The sequence below is a fragment of the Neovison vison genome, chromosome 3 (genome assembly GCF_020171115.1).
Source record: "Neovison vison isolate M4711 chromosome 3, ASM_NN_V1, whole genome shotgun sequence".
In the NCBI taxonomy this organism is placed as follows: domain Eukaryota; kingdom Metazoa; phylum Chordata; class Mammalia; order Carnivora; family Mustelidae; genus Neogale; species Neogale vison.
The window spans coordinates 231,631,140-231,654,454 of NC_058093.1; the positions used below are offsets into that span (position 1 = coordinate 231,631,140).

The 23,315-nt window shown below is 54.3% G+C and overlaps 1 protein-coding gene across 1 annotated transcript; it reads right to left on the reverse strand.

The window, feature by feature from the left end:
• Nucleotides 1–1,318: 1,318 nt before the first annotated feature.
• PLBD2 (phospholipase B domain containing 2) lies at nt 1,319–22,969 on the reverse strand. Its single transcript, XM_044244217.1, has 12 exons — nt 22,650–22,969; nt 16,438–16,531; nt 13,414–13,572; nt 11,488–11,588; nt 11,054–11,268; nt 7,245–7,342; nt 4,938–5,098; nt 4,231–4,326; nt 3,900–3,971; nt 3,134–3,286; nt 2,461–2,623; nt 1,319–2,248 (listed from the first exon to the last, which is right to left on the reverse strand). Exons 1-12 carry the CDS (start codon nt 22,937–22,939, stop codon nt 2,081–2,083), a joined length of 1,770 nt encoding a protein of 589 aa, XP_044100152.1. The 5' UTR covers nt 22,940–22,969; the 3' UTR covers nt 1,319–2,080.
• Between the last annotated feature and the right edge of the window lie 346 nt (nt 22,970–23,315).

The following is a 23,315-nucleotide window of genomic DNA, read 5'->3' on the forward strand; positions in this document are numbered from 1 at the left end:
AGTCCTTCCTGCTATCAGATCGACTTGATCACAGAGCCAATGGGAGCAGAGCAGTGAGCCCCGCCCCCCCCCGGGGGGGGGGCGGGTGTAAACTGACACCAGACACCCATCTCAGGGATTCGGAAGGAGCGGACTTGAGAAGAATGCCATGCAAAGCCTCTCAGACCTGAAACCCTCTTCCCAGGAGAGCGCTGCTGGGAAAGAGGGAAGAGGGCCTGCGGCGGGTGGGGGCTCCTCGAGGTCTGGGAAGGGGCGCCACCACACCATCCCCAGCAGCTCCACGCAATTCACTGAGTTCCCAAGTTCAGAGTGCAGCTTGAGACCCCCTCCAGTCCCTCAGGACATGATGCAGATCCACACGGGTCTGCAGAGCCCCTACCCACCCCGACTACCAGCAGGGACTGAGAGGTTCAGGGGAGAGTGTCAAACCCACCCCAGACACAGGCTCATCCACTGATTCCAGCCAGGAGGGACAGAAACACATTTTATAGGTGATGGGACATCAAGGGCGGGCAGGCAGAGACAGCAAACCATCCGTCCCTTGGCCCCAGATTTCTTCCTGGGGGACAGAGTGGTGCTCAGTTCAAGAAAGCCTGCGCAGAACAGGGTTGCTTCCAGCCTCGACTGTCCCACTTGAGTCAGCACAAAACCCCCCAAAGAGGCAACGCCTACACCTCTGTCCACTAGAAGAGCTGAGGCGTGGAGGGCTGGGGTCAACCAGCTGGCTAAGATCAGATGGGGAGAGACTCTGTTTCGTGTTAGCCTGTATCCCACAGTGGAACTTGGGAAAGTCTTGTTGGTTACCAAGGCCCTGGGATAGTGCCCAGAACAAAGTAGGTGCTCATGAACATGTGAATGGACGGACGGATGGATGGATGGACGGATACAGATAAATGAATAGGTAGGTGGATAGATGGATGACAGATGAATAGGTGAGTAGACGGAAAATGGGTGGATCTATGGATGAAGGATGAATGGATGTACGGACAGACGGACGAATGGATGGGTGGATGGATGGATGGATGGATGGACGGATGGATGGATGGATAGGTAGATGGACTGATGGAGGGATGGATGGATGGACAGGTAGGTGAATGGACGGGTGGCTGGGTGGCTGTGTGGATGGACAGACAGATGAGTAGATGGATGAATGAATGGAAGACCGCAGGTGGACATGGGTAGGAGGTCAGCAGACGAATAAACAGACAGAAGAATGGACAGGAGGATGCATGGGTGGACGGTGTAGAACCCAAACCAGGGAGGACAAAGGGCACCAGCCCAGCCTCCCCCACTATCTAAAAATGCACAGCACACGGGCCACGGCCTCTCATTTAATGGCAGCACAGTCTGCAATTTGGTTTCCTACAGCAGGGGAGCTGTGGGCACTGCCCGGAGGCCAGGGGCAGGCCCAAGCTGGGGGCAGAGGGCACGAGGCTGCAGGAGAGAGGCTGACACTCTTCTCTGCCCCGAAGGCCCCTCCAGTCTCAAGTCACCAGAAACTTTGGTTTTGTTTGTTTTCAAGTTTCTGTCCTCAGGGAAGCTGTCCAGAAGGGGAAACAAAGGGGCTACTTCCCGAGCGAGCAGAGCAGCTGGGGCTGGGAGACGGAAGGACCAATGCCAACCAGAGGCAATGCCCAGGTCGTGGGCCAAAACCCCACAAGTCCCAGAGCCACTGGCAGGAATGACATTGGGAGGCGGGAACTGGAAATGTCCCCTCCTGCTCCACCAGAGGCCCCAAACCCCATCTGAGGACCGCTCCCAAGCCCTCAAGAAGAGGCAGCATGAGGACAGGGCTCCAGCATAGGAGAAAGAAGGAGACAGAGGAGAGAGAGAGAGATGCAGAGGAGCGGGGGACAAGGGAGGCACTCCCTCACTGAAGGGGAGCGAACGAGTCAGTGCTGGGCCCCATCAGGCCGCGCATCCCAACCAGGAGATGATCCAGAGGCCAGTGAACCTGGCAGACCCAGGCCCCCCAATCTGGGCACAGCAGGGGACAAAGGCCACAGAGGGGGCGGGCAGGAGGTCAGGTTGGTGGCCGAGGGGTGGCCCCAGTGGCTGTCAGCAGGGCAGAGAAGGAGACTCAGTCCCACCAGACCTCGATGGGCGAGAACTTCCAGAGGTCAGGCTGGCCCATGTGCAGCAGGCCACTGAAGGGCGAGGAGCTCCACTGGAACGGGGGCAGCTGGTCCCACGTAGGCCCACTGACTGCGACGATGTGAAAGGCCCTGGCCAGCGCCATGCTGGTCATCTGGAAGCCAGGGCAGAGGTCACTGAGCACCAGCCTGGGCTGGGCTCTGAGCTGCCCCAATCCAGACGGCCCTGACCCCAGCCCTAACTTGGCCCCCACCCGCAGCCCCATGCCAACCCTGCCCCCTGGTCCGCCATCTGCTCTGACCCCCGCCACCCCGATGACACCATCCCAGCCCACCCCCTGCCCCCAGGCCCGGGGTGAGGCAGCACCTTTACGTCTATGCCCCCATGGGAGCGCTGGTGCAGGGCCTGGAAAGGGTACGAGCCGTTGGCGGGGTTCAGGTCAGAGCGGGCCGAGATGGCATTCTCTGCGTTGGCCTGGGGGTTGCAGGCTTTGCACAGTGACAGGGGGTCGTGCAGGAAGTCATTGTACCTGAATGTGGGAAGGGAGGGGGCATCAGGCGTGCTGGGAAGGGGAGGCCAAGCTCCCACTGGTGGCATCCCCGGAAACAAGCCACCTGCGTTCACATGCCCAGCTTCCCTCACTCTTCACCTCATCATTCCACGCCTGTCCTCACATCCGCAGAGGCAGCCCTTCCTCCAGAGATCCTCTGGGGCCCCCACCCCCGATCTGGGCTAGATCCTGCCCCTCACAGCAGGGCTGGGGGCTCAGCCCATTCCACCCTCCGTGCCCACATCCCAGAGAGGGCTTGATGGATCTCATATCTCCCACAGCGGGGGCTCCCTGCTTTGGGCCGTTCCTCTGGCTGGTGCCCAGCTCCAGGGGGCCACTCAGCAACAGGCCAGCACCCACACCTGTAACGTGTGCTTATAGCTGGCCACGGCCCTGCGACCCCCGGGCTCGTAGTGAGGCTTACACACAGGGGCCAGTGAAGCGCGCGTAAAGCTCTATGGGACTTGCGGCACACGCTCCCCCACGCACCTCATGAGCCGGAGCATGGAGTCCAGGTCATGCACCAGCGACTGGTTCCGTCGGAAGATCTGGGCTCGGGGGCTCCCATCATAGGAGAACCAGTCCCCGTACTGGGCCACCAGGGCCTGCATCCCGCTGGCGTTGAACACACTCTCAAAATACCTATGGGGGGAAAAGGACGGTCACTTACTGCCCCTGCCCACGCTGGCTGTGCCTGGGAAGACGGAAGGGTGGTCACACCAGAACAAGATCACTAACAACCACAATAGGACACTGACAGTCATGTCTTCTGTGTGTGCTGGGAGGTGGCTCACTGGGGTGACCAAGCTTGGGCTCTGTGGTCCAAGAGACATGGTTCAGATGCTGACTTCACCGCTGAACAGCTGGGGAACGCGCCTTGGGAAAGTTAGGCATTTGCTAGAGGCCTCAGTTTCCTCATCTGTGAAATGGGAACGGGGGTCATGGCGACCGTGCACTGGTTGTTAAGGAGCAAATCTCTCATTGGGAGGGTACAGTAAGTGTCCGGAGGTGATGGCCGTGCGGCCTGGTTACAGCAGACCTAATGGGGGAGAAACAGCAGGGGCAGCACCTGAGCCTGGCCACCCCCGACCCTCCCGCCGTGGGCGCAGACCAAAGTCCCACTACTCCCGGCCAAAGAAAGGCCAAGATGGTTTCTTTGCTCTGTGGGTTGAAAAGATCGCGCAGGGAAGAACCCCTGACCAGCATGGAGAACTGAGTAGGGGTGAGGCAGGTATGGGCAGGGGTGGGGACGTACGGTAGGTTGTAGCTGGCCCAGTAGGTCTTCTGGTAGAGTTCTGAGGTCTTATCAGCCACCACCACCATGCCCCTGGGACCAAGAAGAGAGACGGGGCAAGACTGGTGAGAAGAGCGGCACCTGTGGGCCCTGCCCTGCTCAAGAACCCCTGGCGGCTCCCCATTGCCCAGAGGTAGATTAGGTCCTGGATCTTCCACCCCAGCCTGAGGCTGCCTCCCCCTCCCACCTGGCCTTCCCTAGATGGTCACCTTCCCACACACATTCCGGCGTGCATCCAGACCTTCACCTAGGCATCCCCGGAACCCCCTGCTTTCCTTCCCAGGCTACTCACGGGATCTGCTCCAGGACGGTGAGCACCCTGTTCCCGGGGCTGGGCCCGCCAGGGACAAATGCCTTGTAGTCCACAATCATCCACTGGTTGTTGTACCTGCCACGCCAAAGGAAGGAGAAATGAACACACCTTGGGACCACTGCCCCAGCCTCTCTGTAGCCCCAGGGCCCCGCGCCACCAGCAATCAAGAGAAAGAAGTGGCACTGGGGGGGAGGGTGAACTGACATCTGTCACCCTGACACTGCAGCTTGACCAGGTGTCCTCGGCTCCCATCATGCTGTCTGTCTGCTCCAGAGAAGGCTACGGCTCCCTAGTGCTTAGAGGAATACAGGTCAATTCTTCAGCCCGACGTTTTAAGTCCCTGCACTATCTAGCTCCAATGTCTCCGGCTCAGAGGGCCCCCACTGACCCATGCCCACTTGCTCAGATAGCTCTCCCACCTCCAGGGCCCTCAAATCCCAAGTTCACTTCCTGGCTTCCCTCTGAGGGCCTCTCCCTAGATGGAGAGCCTGCAGGGAGAGGTGAAGCCCCCATTTCCCTAAGTATAAAACAAGGGAGAAGACGTTAAGACACCTTCTACCTCCAGCAGGAACCATGAGAGGGCTCTGCAGAGGGTATGGGGGGGTGGGTGTGGCCCCGGTGCCATGTCCCTTGGGCTCTGTCAGTGGGGAAGTTGGTGCATTTCTCAGTGCCGGGAGCCCACTCACGTGCCACTGTTGAATCTTTTAAAGATGTCTGCCCAGGCGTCCCCATCCAAGGCCAAGCGGTTGGCCGCCACATTACGCAACCACTCCAGCACACAGTCCTTGGGCTGCACGTACTTCCAGAGAGCCGGGTTCCTGTTGCCGATGGTGGTCTCCAGTGTCACCTGTGGGAGGGCCAAGGGGCTGCTGCACGGAAGGGCCCCCTCACTTAGGATGAGGGCATGCTGTCACCAAGTGGCAGTGCTGATCGGTCATGGTCCGTACATTGATTAGTTTTTTGAAACCTCACGTGCTGCTTTGGGTGCACATTCCTACTGGTTCCCTGGCTGAGCGCCGAGAGAAATTCACAATCATGCATCCAGCTTTGCCCTGGGAAAGAGTCCCTGGGAGAGTCCATGGCGCTGCTCCTATGGACCCAGTCCCTCAACCGAGTCAATCAACTCTTTACCCAGAGAGACAGCGTCCCATTTCTACCCCTTCCTTGCAGTTTTGTCTAGAAAATCAGCCGACTCGAAGCTGTTAGCCTGGTAGACCATCACAGTCTCACCGACCTCTTCCAGCCCTCCTGGGAAAACACAGCATGGCTACTAATGCTCCTTTTTACTGAAAGGTAAACTGAGGCCTGAAGAAGCTAAGACGTGCCAAATGTCACAGCTGGTCAGTGGACGGGCCAAGATTCCATCAGCAAACTTCCAGCTCTTAAATCAATGTCCTCTCCTCTACAGCAGGATATTAGCACGCTTCCTCCTCTCTTATGCAAAGCCCCCAAACCAGCTAAAAGACAGCAAGAGCCATAAATGTGATGTTTAAAGGAAGAATCTGGAAAGCAAGCCTCTTGACAGCAATACCCAGGTGAGAACACTTTCTTCCACTCCTTTCGGCCTGTACCTCCCTTGTCCCTCAACCAGCCACTCTCCGTCTCCAGAGTCACTGCCAGGATTCAGATCAGTGTGGCCCAGAAAGCCCTGGAAGGCAGTTTCCCCTCCCAGGATGGGGGAGTTCTGAAACTGGGGCTGTACTTAGGGAGTCTGCAGACTTACAAGGGAAAACACCACCTCTTCCTTCCCACCGCTGCCAAACTGCATTCAGCATCTCCTTGCACCATGAGCACTGGTGACCCGCCACCGTGACGTGAGTAGTACCTGAGACCGTCACCAACAGAAATCAGATGTGTTCCCACCATACGACAGGGTTGCACCCGTCTCACAATATCACTTATGCGCCCCGTTCCTTTGAAATTAAGGTAGTTAGCACACCCATTCCGAGAGCTTGTGATTTACTAAGTTCACAAAGCAGCGCGTATATAATGTTTAAAGGTTATTTATGTAATATTTCGCCAAACACCTTTTAATATCACTGGTTTCCTTTATGATCCCATGTATTTTGGTGTCTACATCTGAGAATGTTATTCTGAGAAGGGGTTCACAGCACCCCCAGATTCTGCCAAAGGGGTCTGTGGCTTAGCCACCGTTAAAGACCCCGGTGAGAAGTACATTTCCTGCTGGGACCCCTCCCAGGTCACTGGGTGAGACCTTCTCAGCTGTTCTTCCCCAGACGGTCCCCTCCTTGCCCCAGCCAGACCGTAGCGAGGGGGTCCCCTCAGTTACCACCTGGCCCTCTCACGCCTCCTTCCCCATTTCAGGGGACTAAGCCCCCCACTGCTCTCAGAAGGCAGCAAGAAAAGGAAAGAGCCCCTTGTCGCCGAACCGCAGGGAAACTGGCACCTTCTGCTTGGAGGGTGTTTTTAGGGCAATGTTTTCCTCTCCTCCGCGTGTTGCAATCTCAGGGCTCAATGCCCCGGCGAGGGGTGCCAGGAACACATTTCTAAACGAGCCTGGACCCCAGCCAGGAAAACCGATAAAAACAACACATTGTAAACAGCGTTTATTCAGAAAACCTGGCCGGGTTAGAGGGAGTTTGAGGAAGGCAGGAGGGGAGGCAGGATGAGAAACAGCAAGGGCACGGTGGAGGGAGGGATGGCTGATGCTAAAGACCCCCAAACAAAACAGGGTCACTGAGGTCAAGGTCAAAGATTTCGCAAAAGGGCCCCTCAAGTGCAGCAAAGGCTGAGGAGCTGGCTCAGAATGCAGGGTCCAGGGAGAATGCCGGATCTGACAGCCCTGACCAACAGGGACTGGGAATCCATTTGTAAGAATCAACCCCCCACTCCCCAGTGGTCCAAGCACCAGAGCAGAAGAGGCCCAGCGCGGGATGGTGGAGGGGGCGGGCGCTGCATCTACCCACCTGCCCAGAGCTGCCCAGTGACCCAAAAACCCTGGGAGAGAAAGGTCACATGGGAGGGACACTCACCAGCCCGCTGCCCATGATGTAGAAGTCGTCACAGGAGAAGAGTGTGCCAGGGTAGGACGAGAAGACCACCTTGTTGCCCGGAGCCAGGGGAGAGTTCTCTGCGGGGGGGCGGCGGGGTGGGGGAGGAGAGTGAGCCCAGCAGGGGGTGAGGGTACAGGTCAGACAAACCCATGTGGGGATCCCCGCACCCCAACCCAAGAGCCAGAGGCTCCAGGTAGGAGAGCAGCTGGTCTTGGGGGAGCCTCCATCCGTTCTGATATTTTAGCAAACCAGGCCATAAGCCGCTGGTGGGAAAGGGGACTGGAGAATGATGGCTTCCTGGGGTTTCCTTCTGGGGTGATGAAGGTATCCGGGAACAAGATGCGGGTGATGGACACACACACTGCGGATATTCTAAATGCCACTGAATTGTTCACTTTACGCCATGTGAATTTCACCTCAATTAAATTATTATTTTTTTACTACCAGAAAATTTTTTAAAAAGTAATGCAGGTTTTTTGTTTGTTTTTCTCTTCTAGAATAGGCATAACTACCTAATGGGAAAGAAACTAGAAGAGTCCATACCTGAAGAATAACTACAAAGGGGCACAGGGAACTGCCTGGAGGGATGGAAATGCTCTCTGTCTTTACTGAGTGGCGGTCACAGGACTGCATGTGTTTGTCCAGACCTCCCAATATAGACATCCTAAAGGCGTGTGTAAACCAGCCATCAGTAAAGTTAATACGGGCCCAGGGGTGGAGCTCAGCCCAGGATGTTATGTAGCACCTATCAGAATGAAAAAACTTGAAATGAAAAATGAAAAAACAGAATGAAAAACTTGAAAAAGCTTGAAATGAACATAACACCCAGTGCTGGCAAATTTGGGGGAAAGTTGACACGCTCATAGACTCGTGGACAAGTGTAAACCAGACCAGCCACTTTTGGGGGCAATTTGGCTATATGTATCCAGAGACTAAAATGTTTAATTATACCCATCTTTTTTTTTTTTTTTTTTTTTAAAGTAGGCTCCACACCCAGCAAGGAGCCCAATGCTGGGCTTCAACTCACAACCCCAAGATCAAGACCTGGGCTGAAATCAAGAGTTGGACACTTAACCAGCTGAGCCACCCAGGCACCACTAATTATCCCCATCTTCATATTTTTTTCTTTTAGGATTTTATTTGAGAGAGAGAGCAAGTAGGGGAAGGAGCAGAGGGAGAGGGACAAGCAGATGCTGTGCTCAGCTCAGAGCCTGACATGGGGCTCTGTCTCACAACCCTGAGGTCACAACTTGAGCCGAAATCAAGAATTGGATGCTTAAGCGACTGAGCCCCCAAGGCACCCCTACTTATGTCCATCTTTTAACCTAGGGTTCCCACTTGTCTTGCCGCAGCCCCAACCCAAAACACCAAACACCTGGACATGGCCCAAATCCTCAGTCGAGAACTAGTTAAAGTTTAGTATCAGCAGTTAGAAGGTGGACTGAACATGGCAATATCCAAAATTCTCCAAGGCCAGCTGTTGAGCAAAGAGAGCAAGCTGCAAAGATCCATCTGTTATGGTCTTATTTAAAAAAAAAAAAAAAAAAATCCAGAAAGCAAACTGCTTAGGGCTGCAAAACTGCTGTATAGAACCATAAAAGTAGACACCCATCATTATGCCTTTACCAAAATCCGTACAACCATACTATTCAGAGTGAACCTGAATGTCAACTGTGATTTCCACTGAGAGTAACGTACTGACATTGACAGATAATTATAACAAGCGTACCACGCCAATGCAACACATAACAGGAGAAAGGAGCAGGGAGGTATACGGGAACTCTCTGTATTATCTACTTGATTTATCTGTAAACCTCTAGCTTTTCTAACAAATAAAGCCTATTAACTAAAAAAAAAAAAAAAAAAAAAAAGGTTCGTATATACACAATAGAAATGCATCCTAAAAATCCAAAGTCTAGACAGATCCAAACCAAAATGGCAGCAAGTATTCCCTTAGGAAGGTCTAGAATTTGGAAGAAGGGTATCACAAGAGATATATTTCTTTATCTGCATTGCTGGAACTTGCATCAGTAAGAATATATTCACATATTACTAGCATAATAAAAATCAATGAAAACAAATGGGAAAATAAGGAACATTTAATTTAGAAGAAAAACAGAACCAGATATTCACAGAAATTATCTCCTGTGAGTTACGGAGTGTTCAAGTGATTCTGATTGTATATGAATGTTTTAGTGCATTTTCCAATTTCCTATACCCTATGTGTATGACTTATGTAGGTTTTCGTTTCGTTGTTTAAATAACCTCTACTCCCAACACAGAGCTCAAACTCACAACCCCGAGATCCAAGAGTTGCGTGCTCTGCGGACTGAGCCAGCCAGGCACTTCCTCACATAGGATCTCATCGGAAGAGAATACAATGTTCATGGATCTAGAGCAATGAACCGGACAGATCTGTGGCTACAAACAACAACATGAATAAAGTTCACAGCCACTGCGCTAGACAACAGAAGTCAGACACAAGCAAGCCCGTGCACGTAACATGCAAAGTCAGGCACACCGCACCTACGCTGTAAGAAGGCAGATGGAGATTACGCTGGGGTGGGGATACGTGCCTGGAAAGGGCCAGGAGAGCAGCTGCAGGGGGGCTGGGAACGGTCTGTTTCTCAGTCTGGGTACACACACAGGCAGCAACACTTGCAGCAGTACCCGTGTGATGTGCACGCTTCTCTGTGTACATGTCAACACAGAAATCTACTTAAGTTAATGGACATGAGGTTGTTTCCCAACCATTACTGTAGTTGACATCCTTGTACACCATCGCTGTGCAGAAGGCAAAATGGCTCCCTAGGGACAGATCTGAGCCAAGAACTGCTGGACCACGAGAGTGACAGATTTTGAATTTTATCAGATACCGGCAGGGTTCCTCTCCAAGTGACGGCGCTAACCGGTACTGCCATCATTAGCAGGGGGACTCGCCACCTCCTGGCAACGATGGATTTAATTTTAAGTTTCACCATGAAGGAGGTACTGCAAACATCTGGCAGTGGCTACCTCTGGGGTGGACACTGGGGTCCGGGATTGCAGGAAATCGCCACGCTGGGGTACTCGGGCCTTAGCTGCAAAGTTTTCACATTTGACAGGAAGGGTGTATTCATGTCTTCATGCATTGCTTGTGTAGCTGAGCGTTTGCCCTGAGTGTCTGCTGCGAGTCCTCCCAAGCTTGCGTCCCTACTGTCCACCGTGGGACCCTGTGACTCCTCACATCAGGTGCTGGGCTCTGTTTTCCCCTCCTCTCAAATCAGAGCTGGCCACTTGCCTTGCTTGGAGCAGCAGAGGGTTGTACCCATTTCAATCAGCCTTCAAGAGGCCTTCCACATTGCCCCGCTCAGATGTCACCTGAATAAGCCTCAGCTCACCCAGCTGCCCCTGCACCCAGCGGACAGCCACCCCCAGACACGCAGAGGAGGCCAGCCTCAGTCGCCAACCGCAGAACCATCAGTGACTCAGCCAAGATCAGCCAGGCCTGGCCCAGCATAACAAAACTATCCGGCTGACCCACAGACACGTTGAGCAAAAATTAATGATTGTGTTTTAAGCTTTTGTTGTTTTAAATTTGGGGAGAGTTGTTACGCAGCAGCAGGAAACTGATACGCCTTGTGAAAAGGAACGAAAAAGAAATCAAGATGTCAACAATAAGGTGGACGCCTAGAATGGTTCCACGGTGTGCACAGGGCCAAGGCCCACAGGTCCCAGCAACCCCCACCCCCTGCACTGTGTGCCTCGCATGCACACTCACACACACAGACATACCCACGTCCACCCACCTAGGGGGTCTTCCCGGAACTGGAACCAGTACTTCTTGATGATGCGCAGCATGTTCTGGTAGGAGCTCCAGGTGTTGTGGGCGATCAGGAGGTCTGTCTGGCCAGGCAGCAGCTTGATGAGGGCAGAGCAAGAGCCTGAGCCCATAATGTGCTTGGTCTTGGTCTTATTCAGGGCAGGCTCCAAGTCTCCCAGGTCCCCCGCGAGCTGCAACAAGCTGAGGAGGGCAGGATGCTAGAAGGTTACCACGCCGGCCTGCCGGCAGCCTGTTTCCATGCCCCGTTCACAGAGGAGGAAGCTGAGGCTCTGGAAGGCTAGGTGAGCGGTCCGAGGCTGGGCCAGGAGGAGGCAGAACCCATACGGGAACCCAGGTCTGTCTGACAATAAGGTGCATGGCCCTCTCCCCTACCCTGTCCGCTCCGGGAGTGGCACTTACAGGAACCCCAAGGGTTTGATGGTAAACCTCCCAGTTGGAAAGGTCATACTGCCTTCATAGCTGTCCTCGAGGCCTTTCAGCTGTAGGAGGGTCAGCCGCACCTAGGGGGAGGGGCACAGGTGGGGTGAGGCCTCTCCCCCTAGGGCTCACGCCTTCTCTTACAATGTGAGGGGCCCTGGTGCATCCTCCAGGATCTAGACAGCCCTGATCCCCCCTCACCCAGCCCTCCATGCCAAGCACTCTCTTGCCATCGCTTAGCTAACTAGATGTTTCTGCCCTTTGCCAACCTAAATTACCCCCACTTAAGAGCCCAGCTGAAAGCCCCCACTTCCAAAAAGCCTCCCAGCCGACCCTGACCCACTGTCAACTGTTCCTTATTCTGAGCTCAGCTCCTGGCTGCGCTGCCACTCCGGGCATATGTCTCACTAGCTGACTTGTCCCCATTGTCATTGTCACTATTCTCTAGCTGGGGAGATCATCACGGGGTCCCCGAGCGGCCGTGGTCGGCTCTGGGTACACACCAGGCACTTTGTTAGCATCTGAAACAGGGATGGACAGATGGACAAAAGGGTAAGATACATGGACAGTCAGACAGCACTGAGAGATGGATGCATGGCTGCTAGGTTAGGTATAAGGGAGGCAAAGACAGAGAAGCAATCGTCCAGGTGGAGGGCAGGGTGGACAGAATGACAGCTGTCCAGTCAGGTGCGGAGTCCGGATGCGCAGACATGACAAGACAGATCCATTCCTTCACCTATAAATATTCAACCAATCTTTACATGTAAAGCACCTACTATGTGCTGGCCCTCGCGCTAGGTGCCTCGGATCCTGTAGTGAACAAAGCAGGACTGATCCCTGCCTTGTCCTCATAGGGCTCGGGTCTCGCTGAAGACAGACTCTGAGTCCCTCACTACGGCGCCACAGGTAAGTGTGGGGACAGGACAGAGGTTGGGGGGGAGGACGTGTTCTGGGCAGAAGGGGCAGCAGGTCATCAGCCCTGAGGCAAGAGGAAACACATCTTGTTCAAGGAACCAGGAGGTCAGGGAGGCTGGACCACAGAGCAGGAGGTCAGCAGGAGATGAGCCTAGGGATGGAGAGGGCGCAAAAGGGGCGCGGGCATCATCCCCAGGGAACCAGATGGCCCGGGTGGGGACAGCGAGCGGCTGTGGCGGAGCTACAGATGGACAGACTGACACCCGGAGTGCTCCGATCGCCAGGAGGCAGGTGGGGAATGAAGGAGACAAGGTGGGTATCGGACAGACAACTGGGCAAGTGAATGGGAAGAAGTGTAGTGGGGAGTGGACAGATGGGTAGACGGTGGGCGGGAAGCTGGACAGGCAACCCAAGGGGGTATGTCAGTGGCTGGGGTGGTGGCTGGTGGGAGAACAGAGCCGGCCCACGATGGGCAGAGGGTGGCGGACGGGTGAGAGGAAGAGAGAGGAAGACGGATAAGCCTGCGGGCAGCGTGTGTGCGGACAGAGGAGCACCACGGATGGCTGCGTGGGAAGGAGGGGGGAAGGGAGGGAGGAGGATGAATAGGAGGCTGATGGCTGGACGGGTGGGTGGGTTGGAGGGGGAGAGGGAAGGATGGAGGGAAAGGGAAGACAGAAGGTAGGGAGGGAAGTACGGCGGAAAGGAAGACTGAATGGGCAGATGGATGAATGGATGGTTGGGAGGGAGGGACAGAGGGAGAGAGAAGAAGGAAGGGAAGGAAGACTGGATGGATGGACAGACAGATGGAGGGAGGACTGATGGATGGATGGCTAGACGGCTGAAGAGAGGGGAAGGGAGTGGGGGGAAAGGGCTGGCGAAGAGGGGCTGGCGAGACAGGCAGCCGGCCAGCCAGGCCAGCAGCAGCCGCAGCCGCAGCAGGTGCCCAGAGCAGACCCCGAGAGCAGCCCCCCGGCACATGGGGGCCGCACCCACCTGATGCCAGTAAGCGGACCCCTGGTTCAGCTCCATCTCCTCCTGCATCCACTCCAGGTTGGTCTCCAGGAAGCTCTTGAGCCTCTCGCAGTAACCGACTTCGTACTCGAAGGGGCCACAGTAATTCACCACGGTGTTCATCCAGTGCATATAGATGAGCTGTGGGGCAGGCAAGGTGGGCGAGGGCAGGTGCAGGGGGGGCCAGGCTGCCAGCCTTGCCAAGGACCCCGCTGATTCCCCACTCGGGCTCAGACTCCTCAACCTCAGCCAGGCCTCTGAGAACCACAGCGCCCTGGTGAGGCCCGTGCCTTTGCTCACGCGGGTTCTCTTCCCCCCGGGGCCCTTCTCACCCATCCCACTCTTGTCCCGTCAGGGCCCAAAGCTTCTGGATGTCCCCCTCTCTTGAGAGACTAGTATTCCAAGTCTGTTCTAGACCAGGCCTCCTCGGCTACTGGAGACCCCCAAGCTACAGATGTATTTGGTCAGTCAACGAAGTATGACTTTCGTACCCCTACCATGTCCTGTCCTAAGCCCCGAGGACACGACAGGGAACTCACAACGGACACGTGTGCAAGTTAATGCCGGACTGGTTCAGCCAGCCCTCAAGTGGCCTGATGTCACGTGAACAAGCCTGGGCTGGCCTGCTGGCAGGTTCAAGACCATGTCGGCCTCGGCCCCGTCGGCCCCATCACTCCCGTCACCCCAGCTGACAGAGAGCCAACCCCCAGACGCATGAAGGAGACCATTCTAAGCCACTCGGCTGCCCCCCTCCGAACTGCCAGCTGACCGCAGAAGCACGGGTGAGCCCGGCTGAGGTCAGCCAGGCCTGGCCCGGAATCTCAAATGCACCCAGCTGGCATTCCAGCAGGGGGAGGGATGTCCCCTATATTGTGGCACTACAGGGAAGGGGTCCATGCCCAGAGCTCACAAGAATGGCACTCTGTGTGAACAGACCTGTGCAAACTTCACGGCAACTCTGGAAGGAAAGTGCTATCCCCACCATCCCTGCTTTATAGCTGAAGACATTGAGGCACAGGCAGGTGACTAACTTAACCAAGGTCCTCCAGACAATGAATCAGAGTCAAGATCTGAACCCTGGAAATGTGCGGATTTGTAATTTCCCAAAGCACAGACCTCACGGGGCTAAGGTTGGCAGGTTAAGTTCCAGCCACACCCCTCACCATGCTGGAAATATTCCCAAGACACACAGGCCAGTGAGGGGATGGTGGCAGCACCCTGTACCCCAAGACTGATCGCTTAGGGATTCCCCTGCTCCACTGCCATCTCCCCGAAACACATCCAAATTCTCCTCTGCCCTCGAGGCTTCAAAGAGATGCCACCTCCTCCATGCAGCTTTCCAGTATTTCCAGAAGCATTTCCCAAATGCCTGTCCTCTATCAGGCTCTGGCCTGGTGCAGGGTTCACAGCTGGGGACAGGACACAACCACTACTCAGGAAAAGCTCCCAGGCCAGTGGGGCTGGGTGGGGGTAGGGGGCAGCCGAGCAAAATGCTTAGAAACAGAGACTCTGGTCAGACAGAGCTGGGTTTGAATGCTGGCCCCTCTGCTCACTGGCTGTGTGACCCTGGGTAAGTAATTTCAGCTCTCTGGGCCTTACTGGGGTGGTCACGCCTCTCTCGGTAGGGCGGGGAGGCCAGTGTGAGGGCTGAGGCTCTCATGGGCCAGGCTCCTAGTACGTATGTCCAGGATTCCTCATAGCAGGGCCCCTGGGGCCTTGCCTCAGTTCCTGGCAGGCTAGGGGCCCCTCGAGAGACGGACTCCTGCCTCATTCACTATACCCCAAGCAGCACCCGCCAGGCCCAGCGTCTGAGCAGCTCCACAGACATCAAGGTCCCAAGTGGACGTCCAGGTCCCTGCCGGCTGTCAGAATGAGAAGTGTGAGTTTCACCACAGGGTGTCCACTGTGTGCAGTCATCTGTCACCTGCTCTTTCCCGCTCAGCAGCCAGCCTGTGGGAGGCGTCTGTATTGCTGATTCCTTCCCAAAGCTCCATCACTGGTGCTCGGCGGCCCTAGGGCATGTGCAGGCTCAAGGCCACCACTGCCAAATGACCTTTCCAAGTGATTGTCACACCTCCACCCATACTGCGGGGGACTGGCTGTCACTGTGACAGCTCACCCACTTCTGATACGGGCCACCTTCTGAAACGGAGGTTCGCACTTTTCTAAACCCCAGATTGAGTAAAGCAGAACGGTATGTTGCCTGAGGATTCAGCACACGTGATAAAACCAGTTTAACGAAAGTAAGAGAGTGGAAATAATCCAAGAGTCTGCCCACGGATGCATGGATAAATGAAATGTGGTCCGTCCATACAAGACAGTATTACTGGGCCACAAAAAGGAGTGAAGGACTGACACGGTCCAGAACGGGGATGAAGCTGGAAAACACAATGTTGAGGAAAAGAAGCCAGACACACAAGACCTCCCACTCACATGAAATGTCAAGAATCAGCAAACCCGTGCAGACGGAAGGTAGGTTAATGGTTGCCAGGGGCTGGGGTGAGGGAGAGAGGGGAGGTATGGGTATGGGGTTTCTTTCTAGGGTGGTAAGAACGTTCTGGAATTGGGTATTGGAGATGGTTGGGCAACCCTGTGAATACACTAAAAACCACTGAATTGTGCATTTTCAAATAGTGAGTTTTATGGCATGTGAATTATCTCTCAATATAAATGAATGAATGAATGAATGAACAGACATTTAGGGGGATGGTGCCTCTGGGGGCAGGGGTTGGAAAGCGGGGCTCAGAGGGATGAGTAACATTGCACATTTCAGTCTGTATGTTTCGCTACTGGGCTTCATGATTTCATATGCATCCAACAGTACCAAGCCTAAGTTTTTAGGGAATGCACGTGAGCTCTTGCTGCCCAACGACATGGAGGTTGGGAGCAGCCCTCCCACCCCACCCCACCGCATACACCTCATCTCAGGGCCCTTCCAAGCTTCTGGGGGTGCGCGCCGGGTGGGGTGGGAGGCGGGAGCCTCAGGCTCCCCGACCTGGCCCTTACCTCCTCAGACACGGCGGCCTCCACCACGCCCGCAGCGTAGGCCTGCAGGCTGTCATTGTAGCGGCCGTTCGTGCGCAGCTCCAGAAAGGCCCACCTAGACGGAGAGGGGAGTGGACACTGGTCAGCCCGGGGGGCACACACACAGCCAGCCCTAGGCTGGGCACACGGCCATTTCCAGTGTTAAACCATAAAAGATGCAGTGAGGAACGGACATTTTATGTGAATGGCCATCTGTCTGTCTTTGTGCACATGTCAGGGGAAATCTCTCAAAGGGGAGATGCTTTGTCAAAGGGCACAGGTATTTTTAACTTTATAAGCACTGACAAACAGCCGCCGGCCCAGAGCTGTACTAATCCACGTCCCAGCCTCCACCATCACACCAGTCAGGGTCAACCGAGGGCTTCCTCTGGGCCAGACGGCATTCTAGTCACTTCTTGTCCACGGACTCATTCAATCCTCGCGACAACCCCATGATCCTACCAGGCAGGCACTGCTGTTCCCCGCAGCACAAAGAGGAGGCGATGAAGGCACAGGGCATCGCAACCGAGGAAGCCCATGCTGCTGCCCTCCTCCTATCCGGGCCCTCTGCCGTGTGGCCTTGTGGTCCCTTCTACCCACGTCCAAGTCCGTCCCCGCCCCACCAATCTGGGCTTGGTCATCTGGCTTGCTTTTGCCAATGGAGGGCAATGCCTGTGTGCCAGGTAGAAGACTACCCTTTGAGAAGCGTCCTTTGTTTCCACTTGCCCTGCTATGCCTCTGCCACCTGCAGGAGAACATGCCCCGGCCAGCCTGCTGCTCTCAGGGACATGAGAGAAACATGGAGCAGACCCACGGCATGAAGCAGAGCTGCCCTGGATCCTTCAGTAAACCTCGGTTATTTGCGAAGCCAGCAGGTTTGGCGGGTGGTTCATTCCAAGGCACTGGTGCCCGACATGAGCAGATACATTTGCCGAAGCTTACAGAGCTGGCAAAGGGCACGGCTGGGGTTCAATTCCAGGCTCCTGCTCCTTCTGGGAAGCAGCACTTTCCAAACTCAGACGGGCAGCCGTGTCACCTGAAGACCTGGTTTGGAGGCAGACTCGGATCAGGATCTGGGGCAGAGCCCGAGACACTGGATTTCTAACTAGTGGCCGGGTGAGGCCAACACTACCAGCCCACTCCCACACTGGGCTGTGGGCTACCCCGCCACAACGTACCCGCTCCTGTCTGCCCACTCCCTTGCTTGAAATGATTCCTACCAATCTTTCTCATCTTTGCCAAGGCAACGGTGGAAAAACACAAACGCAATCGTGTTGTTTTAATTATAATCCTTTAATTACTTCAATTACACTTGTTTTAATTTTTTAAATTTATTTAATTTTGAAAGTAGGCACCACACCCAGCGCAGACCTTGAACTCACAACCCTGAGATTAAGACCTGAGCTGAGATCAAGAGTCAGACTCTTGCCCAACTGAGCTACCCAGGTGCCCCTACACTTGCTTTTGAATTTTTATTGGTCAATTATAGTTCTTTGGTTCAAGTGCCTGAGTCACTTTTCTCCATTGTGTTTATCTTTTCTTATTGATTTGTGAAGTTCTCTATGTACACATTAGCCCTTTGCTTGTTACTAATATTGAAAATATGTTTGTGTTTTAATTGATTTAATTGATTTTTTTGCTTTTGCTTTTACCCTATAGAGGTTTTGGGGGGGGTTTGTGCGGCCAATCCTATCCATCCTTTCCTTTATGGTTCTGGATTTCATTCTTGCTCCTACGACACAAAACTATTCACTCAGGTGGCTTCTGTAACTAGGAACAAACATTTGTTAAGGCAATTTCCACGAAGAAAACCAGGGGCACCAAGAAGAATCTCCAAACCAAGGCAGAGCCAGGATCTGCCAGAACAGTCTCATGGGCAGGCAGCCAACCACCTAAGAGCTCCAGGGAGAGAACGGCTGTGGCCTGGGGAGGACTCTGGAGAGGAAAAGACGATCAAAACACGCTCACCTGATACTTTCGTCAAGTAAGCCATTTTAAGAGCCTACCAGGTGCCAGACATGGAGGGCAGGGAGCGCCAGAGTGAATGGCATTCAGGTCTGGCCTTCCCAAGGTTAATGCTGGGGTGACGGGTGGCTGAGGGGAGGGGGGCTGGCATGTAAGCAGATAATGACATAGCAGGGCAACTGCTGTGATGAGAAAGAGGTACCATGAGCTGACAAGATGTCAGAGACAACATTAAAAAAAAGAAGAAAAAAGGATCAGAGAAGGATAAATGGTAGACTCAGGACAACACTGTGTATGACAGCATTTTACGCGAGCACACATGCATACCTGTGCTTACACATACGTATGCACATTTAGGCCTATTTATGCATAGAAAGTTCTGGAAGAAAGAGCTAACAGTGGTTATATATGGGAGGACTTACCTCATACATCCTGTCTCACTTTTCTAAACTGCTGGGATTTTTTTTTAACCACGAAAGGTTAATTATTTGTCTAACAATCACACCCACCCCCATATCTCCTTGTGTGCTGCCTTGTTCCAGAGGGCAACTGTGGGGGGGATTCCATTTAGATGGGTTTTAGTCACTTTGCCCGAGTCCTCAGAAAACCTAGATAGGTCTATGGCCATACCACCCTGAACGCGCCCGATCTCTTCTGATCTCGGAAGCTAAGCAGGGTCGGGCCTGGTTAGTACTTGGATGGGAGAAAACCTAGATAGATGGGTTTCCCCCATCTTTCCAGAAAACCTTGAGTGGGGGACGTTCCCATATAAGAGGTTTTGTTCAAGCCACCAGACTTCAGCGCCAGAGCCCGAGGCTGATCTCTGAGGATCCCTCTGTTGCCTCGGCCCGAAGCCTAATCAAATGATTCCTCACCACCTCACCACCCCCCATCCCCACCCCCGCAACTCTGCAGGGTTCTCACCATCCCCACCACAGAGATGAGGCAGGCAAAGATAGGAACCTAGATCGGTCTGAGAGTAAACCGAAAACTCTGCTCTATACTATACTTCCTGGCCCTTCCAGCCTCGACCTCCCCATCTGTAAAACAGGGAGGCTCGAACTTGGGCAAATGGCCTCTAGAGTCCCTCACTGCTGTGCCAACTGAAAACTTTGCAAAACTCCCCATCCCCAGTCAAAAGAAAACCACAAGAGTTTAGAAACGAGTGTTTCTAAAGTTAAATGTACCCATTACACTGTTCTCTATGAAAGAACATGTCCTTTCTGCTCACTTGACTCTAAAATAGCTGATCTTTTAGAAGAGAAAATTAACAGAGGTCAATAAATGCAGTTCTGTTTTGTTTTTAATGCACTTACTCAAAAAAAAAAAAAAAGAAGCTGGCAGCACTGACCTCTTTCTCCAATCTTTTTTCTTTTTCTGGAGAGTCTATGGGCCACATTGGGGATTTTATGTCACGGGGGCCTAATGCCTGATGACTCCTCTAAAGAGGCCACATTTGAGGAAAACCAGACCACTGCTGTGTGCTGAGCAAGGGCGTCACACACCTCCCCCGGTCCCCACACCCTGCTTCGGGGGACAGTGCACCGTGGACACCCTCGCCTACCTTAATCTGTGGCTACCATTCCTCCTCACTCTTGATGGCATATGTTCACCTTTTCTGACTTCCAAGAACAGCCGGATGGTATCTACCAACTTTACTGGACTGGGCTGCTGCTTCTTAGCTGGTGGATTTAAGCGGGTTCCCTGCTTCTTAATAGGGTAATTCCTTCTTATTGGCATTCACTTCCTGCCCCAGCTCCACGGTGACTTGTGATCTGTGTTAACCAGCTGGCTGGGGAGTCAGGCAGGGCTGAAGGGGTCCAGCCTCCCCAGAATCAAGGCTGGAACCAAACATGCAGGCCCTGCCTCCTGGGGCACCTCTGATGGCCAAGCACCAAATCCTCAACGTTTCAGGGTTCATGGGGAGTATTGTCCAAGGTCAGATAACACACAAATGAAAGAGGACAGACCATGGGGGAAAAGAGGACATGGAATTTATCCTGACAATCCCAGGATCCCCCATGGCCAATTCTGGGGGACAGGAAGAGGAGAGATCCCCAATCCAGGTAAACAGAAGAGTCAAATCCCTGGCCTTCATCCTTTGAAAAATGAGACAGTCACCCACAGCTCAGAGGTTCTGCTGATCGGGGGCCAGGAAACCTCAGATGTCTTTCTTTCGTCTTATCCCTAAGTTCTAAGAGGTCAATCTTAAAGGTCTCAGTTTCCCTGCTTCCAATATGAAAGCTTCTTTTTTTTTCCTCTAATATTTTATTTTTTGGGGAGAGAGTGAGAGAGCGAGCATGAGCAGAGGGGAGGGCCAGAGGGAGAAGCAGACTCCCCACTGAGCAGGGAGCCCAATGTGATACTTGATCCCAGGACTCTGGGATCATGACCTGAGCTGGAGGCAGACATTTAACCCTCTGAGCCACCCCAAAATAGGGGTTTCTAATACAGTTCTCTCTACAGCACAGCCCCCAGGGTTAAAGGGGCCAACTGGACAGAAAGGATGCTGGAAACGGGATGTGAGGGCAAGAAGTGTGGAAGAGATCTGGGCTCTCGCCTCAGGCCTCAGTGTCCCTAACTATAAAATGGGGGCAGAGGACACCTGCTCCTTTCGCTTTCACTCATTCCTTCCTTCAGTAAACAAACACAGGTGCTTTCTGTGATCCCACTGAATTTCCCTTCAAGCCTCACTTTTAAGAGAGGAAACAGGTTCAGAGAGGCAAAGTGATTTGTCCAAGGTTACACAGCAAGGGAGCTGGGCCACAAAGAGCTCTCCATCCAGCACAGTCATCAAGGAAGCCCTCTTTCTATTTCTGTTTTCCATAATTCAGAGCAATACAGCCCAGTAGGACAAGGCCCCCTCCCCAACCTGGACCTCACCTCTGTGCCTCCTTCCTAGCTAGTGTGGAAGCAGAGATTTGTCATGCCCTCTTGGTTTTGCTACGCAGGGCCAAAAACACGTGTGAGTCAGCAGAGAATGGGTCACCAGATTTCAGAGCCACAGAGCCACAGAGCTCTAGCTCCCCCCACAGATAGTAACTAGCAGACTCTGTGGCCTCCTCTTCCCAGGAGCCTTCCCAGATTAGCCCCACCCACCTCCTACGTCTACCGCAAATCCCTTCTTCATAATCTTCCCTCTATCTGATACCCTCCCCAGTGCCACAAAGCATCAAAATGGGGATGTCCTCAGTGTCCTGTATTTCTCCAACACCTGCAGGAATTAATGCATGCCAGCAAAATGGATGGGTGGAAGAGGGGGAACGGGGGAACGTAGGGTACACTAAAATCCCCAGCATAGCCTTAATCCAGGGCCTGAGCCCGGCTGACAAGGCTTTAAGGTGGATTTTCTCCACTACCACTGACTCAGGTTACCCTTCTGGCACTCTCTGTCTCCCCTTCTGAATGAAGACCCATCTTGCTCAGCTCTGTGTCCCCAAGGCCAAGTACATCAGGTGAGTGAATGAATGAATGGACACAAGCCCTGGTACAGGGCCTGAGAAGGATACCACCCAACCTCCCTGCCAGAGCATACCCTCAAAATGTGAGCCACAGACAAGGAAGCTCACACAGGCAGCGGGGGTTAGAACAACAGCTAATCATGACTACCAAGGACGGAGCACTTGGCTGGTACTCTCTCGGAAAGAAACTTTTGCCTGCACCAGGAGGGAGGAGAGAAAGAAGGAGCAGAGCCCCAGCAAAAATACTATCTGGGTCTACATGAATTTAAGGATCCTGGGTTTTCACACTGGCCTAGAATCCAGGCGAGTCTTGCTGCCCTCGTTCTGGAACAGAGGCAAGAGGAAGGCACCCACGGGGTATAAGCCACCGTCAAGGAAGTGAGAGTTTCTCCCTTGAAGAGCTATCACAAGCCTTCTGGCCCAGAGGCGGGGTGGGGATGGCGGGGGGGGGGGGGGGGGGGGCCGGTGCTCCGCGGACCTGATCCAGACCGAGGCACTGGGGCCTGGGTGGCAGAGATCTAGTCTCTAGTGTAACCGAGGTACTGTCACCCTTAGCTGAAGGCGAGGGACTGATCCCCACGAGCTGAGGGATACTGCATTAGCCCCGACCCAACCAGGAACCTGGTCCAGGTGACTGTGCTGCAGCCTAAGAGGCGGGGAAACTGACCCCCAGGGAGCCAGGGGCACTGCCCTAAGGGCAGGCGAGGCCCCGCGCCCGTGCAACCCCCTCCCCCAGCCGGTCCCGCGCGAGGTCAGGCCAACCCTTACCCGGTCTCGCGGATGGCGTTGGTGAGGTTGGCCCAGGCCACGGCATCCGGGTGGCGGCCATCCACCAGTCGGAGCTGGCCGGTCTCGGCGTCCAGGAGCACCGAGCGGCTGCGGGAGTCGGGAGGGACCGGCCCCTTGGGCCCCCACTGGCGTCCCGAGATCGGGATCGCACCCGTCAGGCCGCTCAGGAACAGCCCGACCAGCAGGGCCAGCACCAGGGCCAGCGCCAGGGCCCGCGTCAGCGCCCGGGCCAGCCGGCCGCCGGGGGAGCCGTACATCGGGGCCACCATGACGGCGCGGAGCTGGGCGCCGCAGCCCGGCTCACGTGACTTGACTCCGCTGTGGAGGGCGGGGCCAGAACTGACCGGGGAGAGGGCGAGAGGCGGAGGGCGGGGCTTGAAGGAGCCCTTCCGGGGTGGGAGGGGCCTATCTTAAAGGGCCCCCCACGCCTCCGTCAGCGTCCGCAAACTCTGCTTAACAGGCTTTACCCCCAGCTGTTTATTTTTCAAATTGTCAAACTTTGAGAAAAGTTGCAGCCATGGTAAATACCGTGTGCCTTCCATGAATTGCTAATAATTTGTACATTTACTTAATTGCTCCAGGATCCACTCTTCACACCATACACAAATAGAAACTCCTGAATGATGGGCATCTAAATGTAAAAAA

Excerpts from the sequence above, each read along its gene's own strand:
- PLBD2 (XM_044244217.1), bottom strand. The coding sequence starts at position 22,939 with ATGGTGGCCCCGATGTACGGCTCCCCCGGCGGCCGGCTGGCCCGGGCG. Across the intron at positions 11,589-13,413 it reads GGTCCGCTTACTGGCATCAG|GTGCGGCTGACCCTCCTACA; the intron begins GTGGGTGCGGCC and ends CCCTCCCCCTAG. Across the intron at positions 3,287-3,899 it reads TGGGCCAGCTACAACCTACC|GTATTTTGAGAGTGTGTTCA; the intron begins GTACGTCCCCAC and ends TTCCCCCCATAG.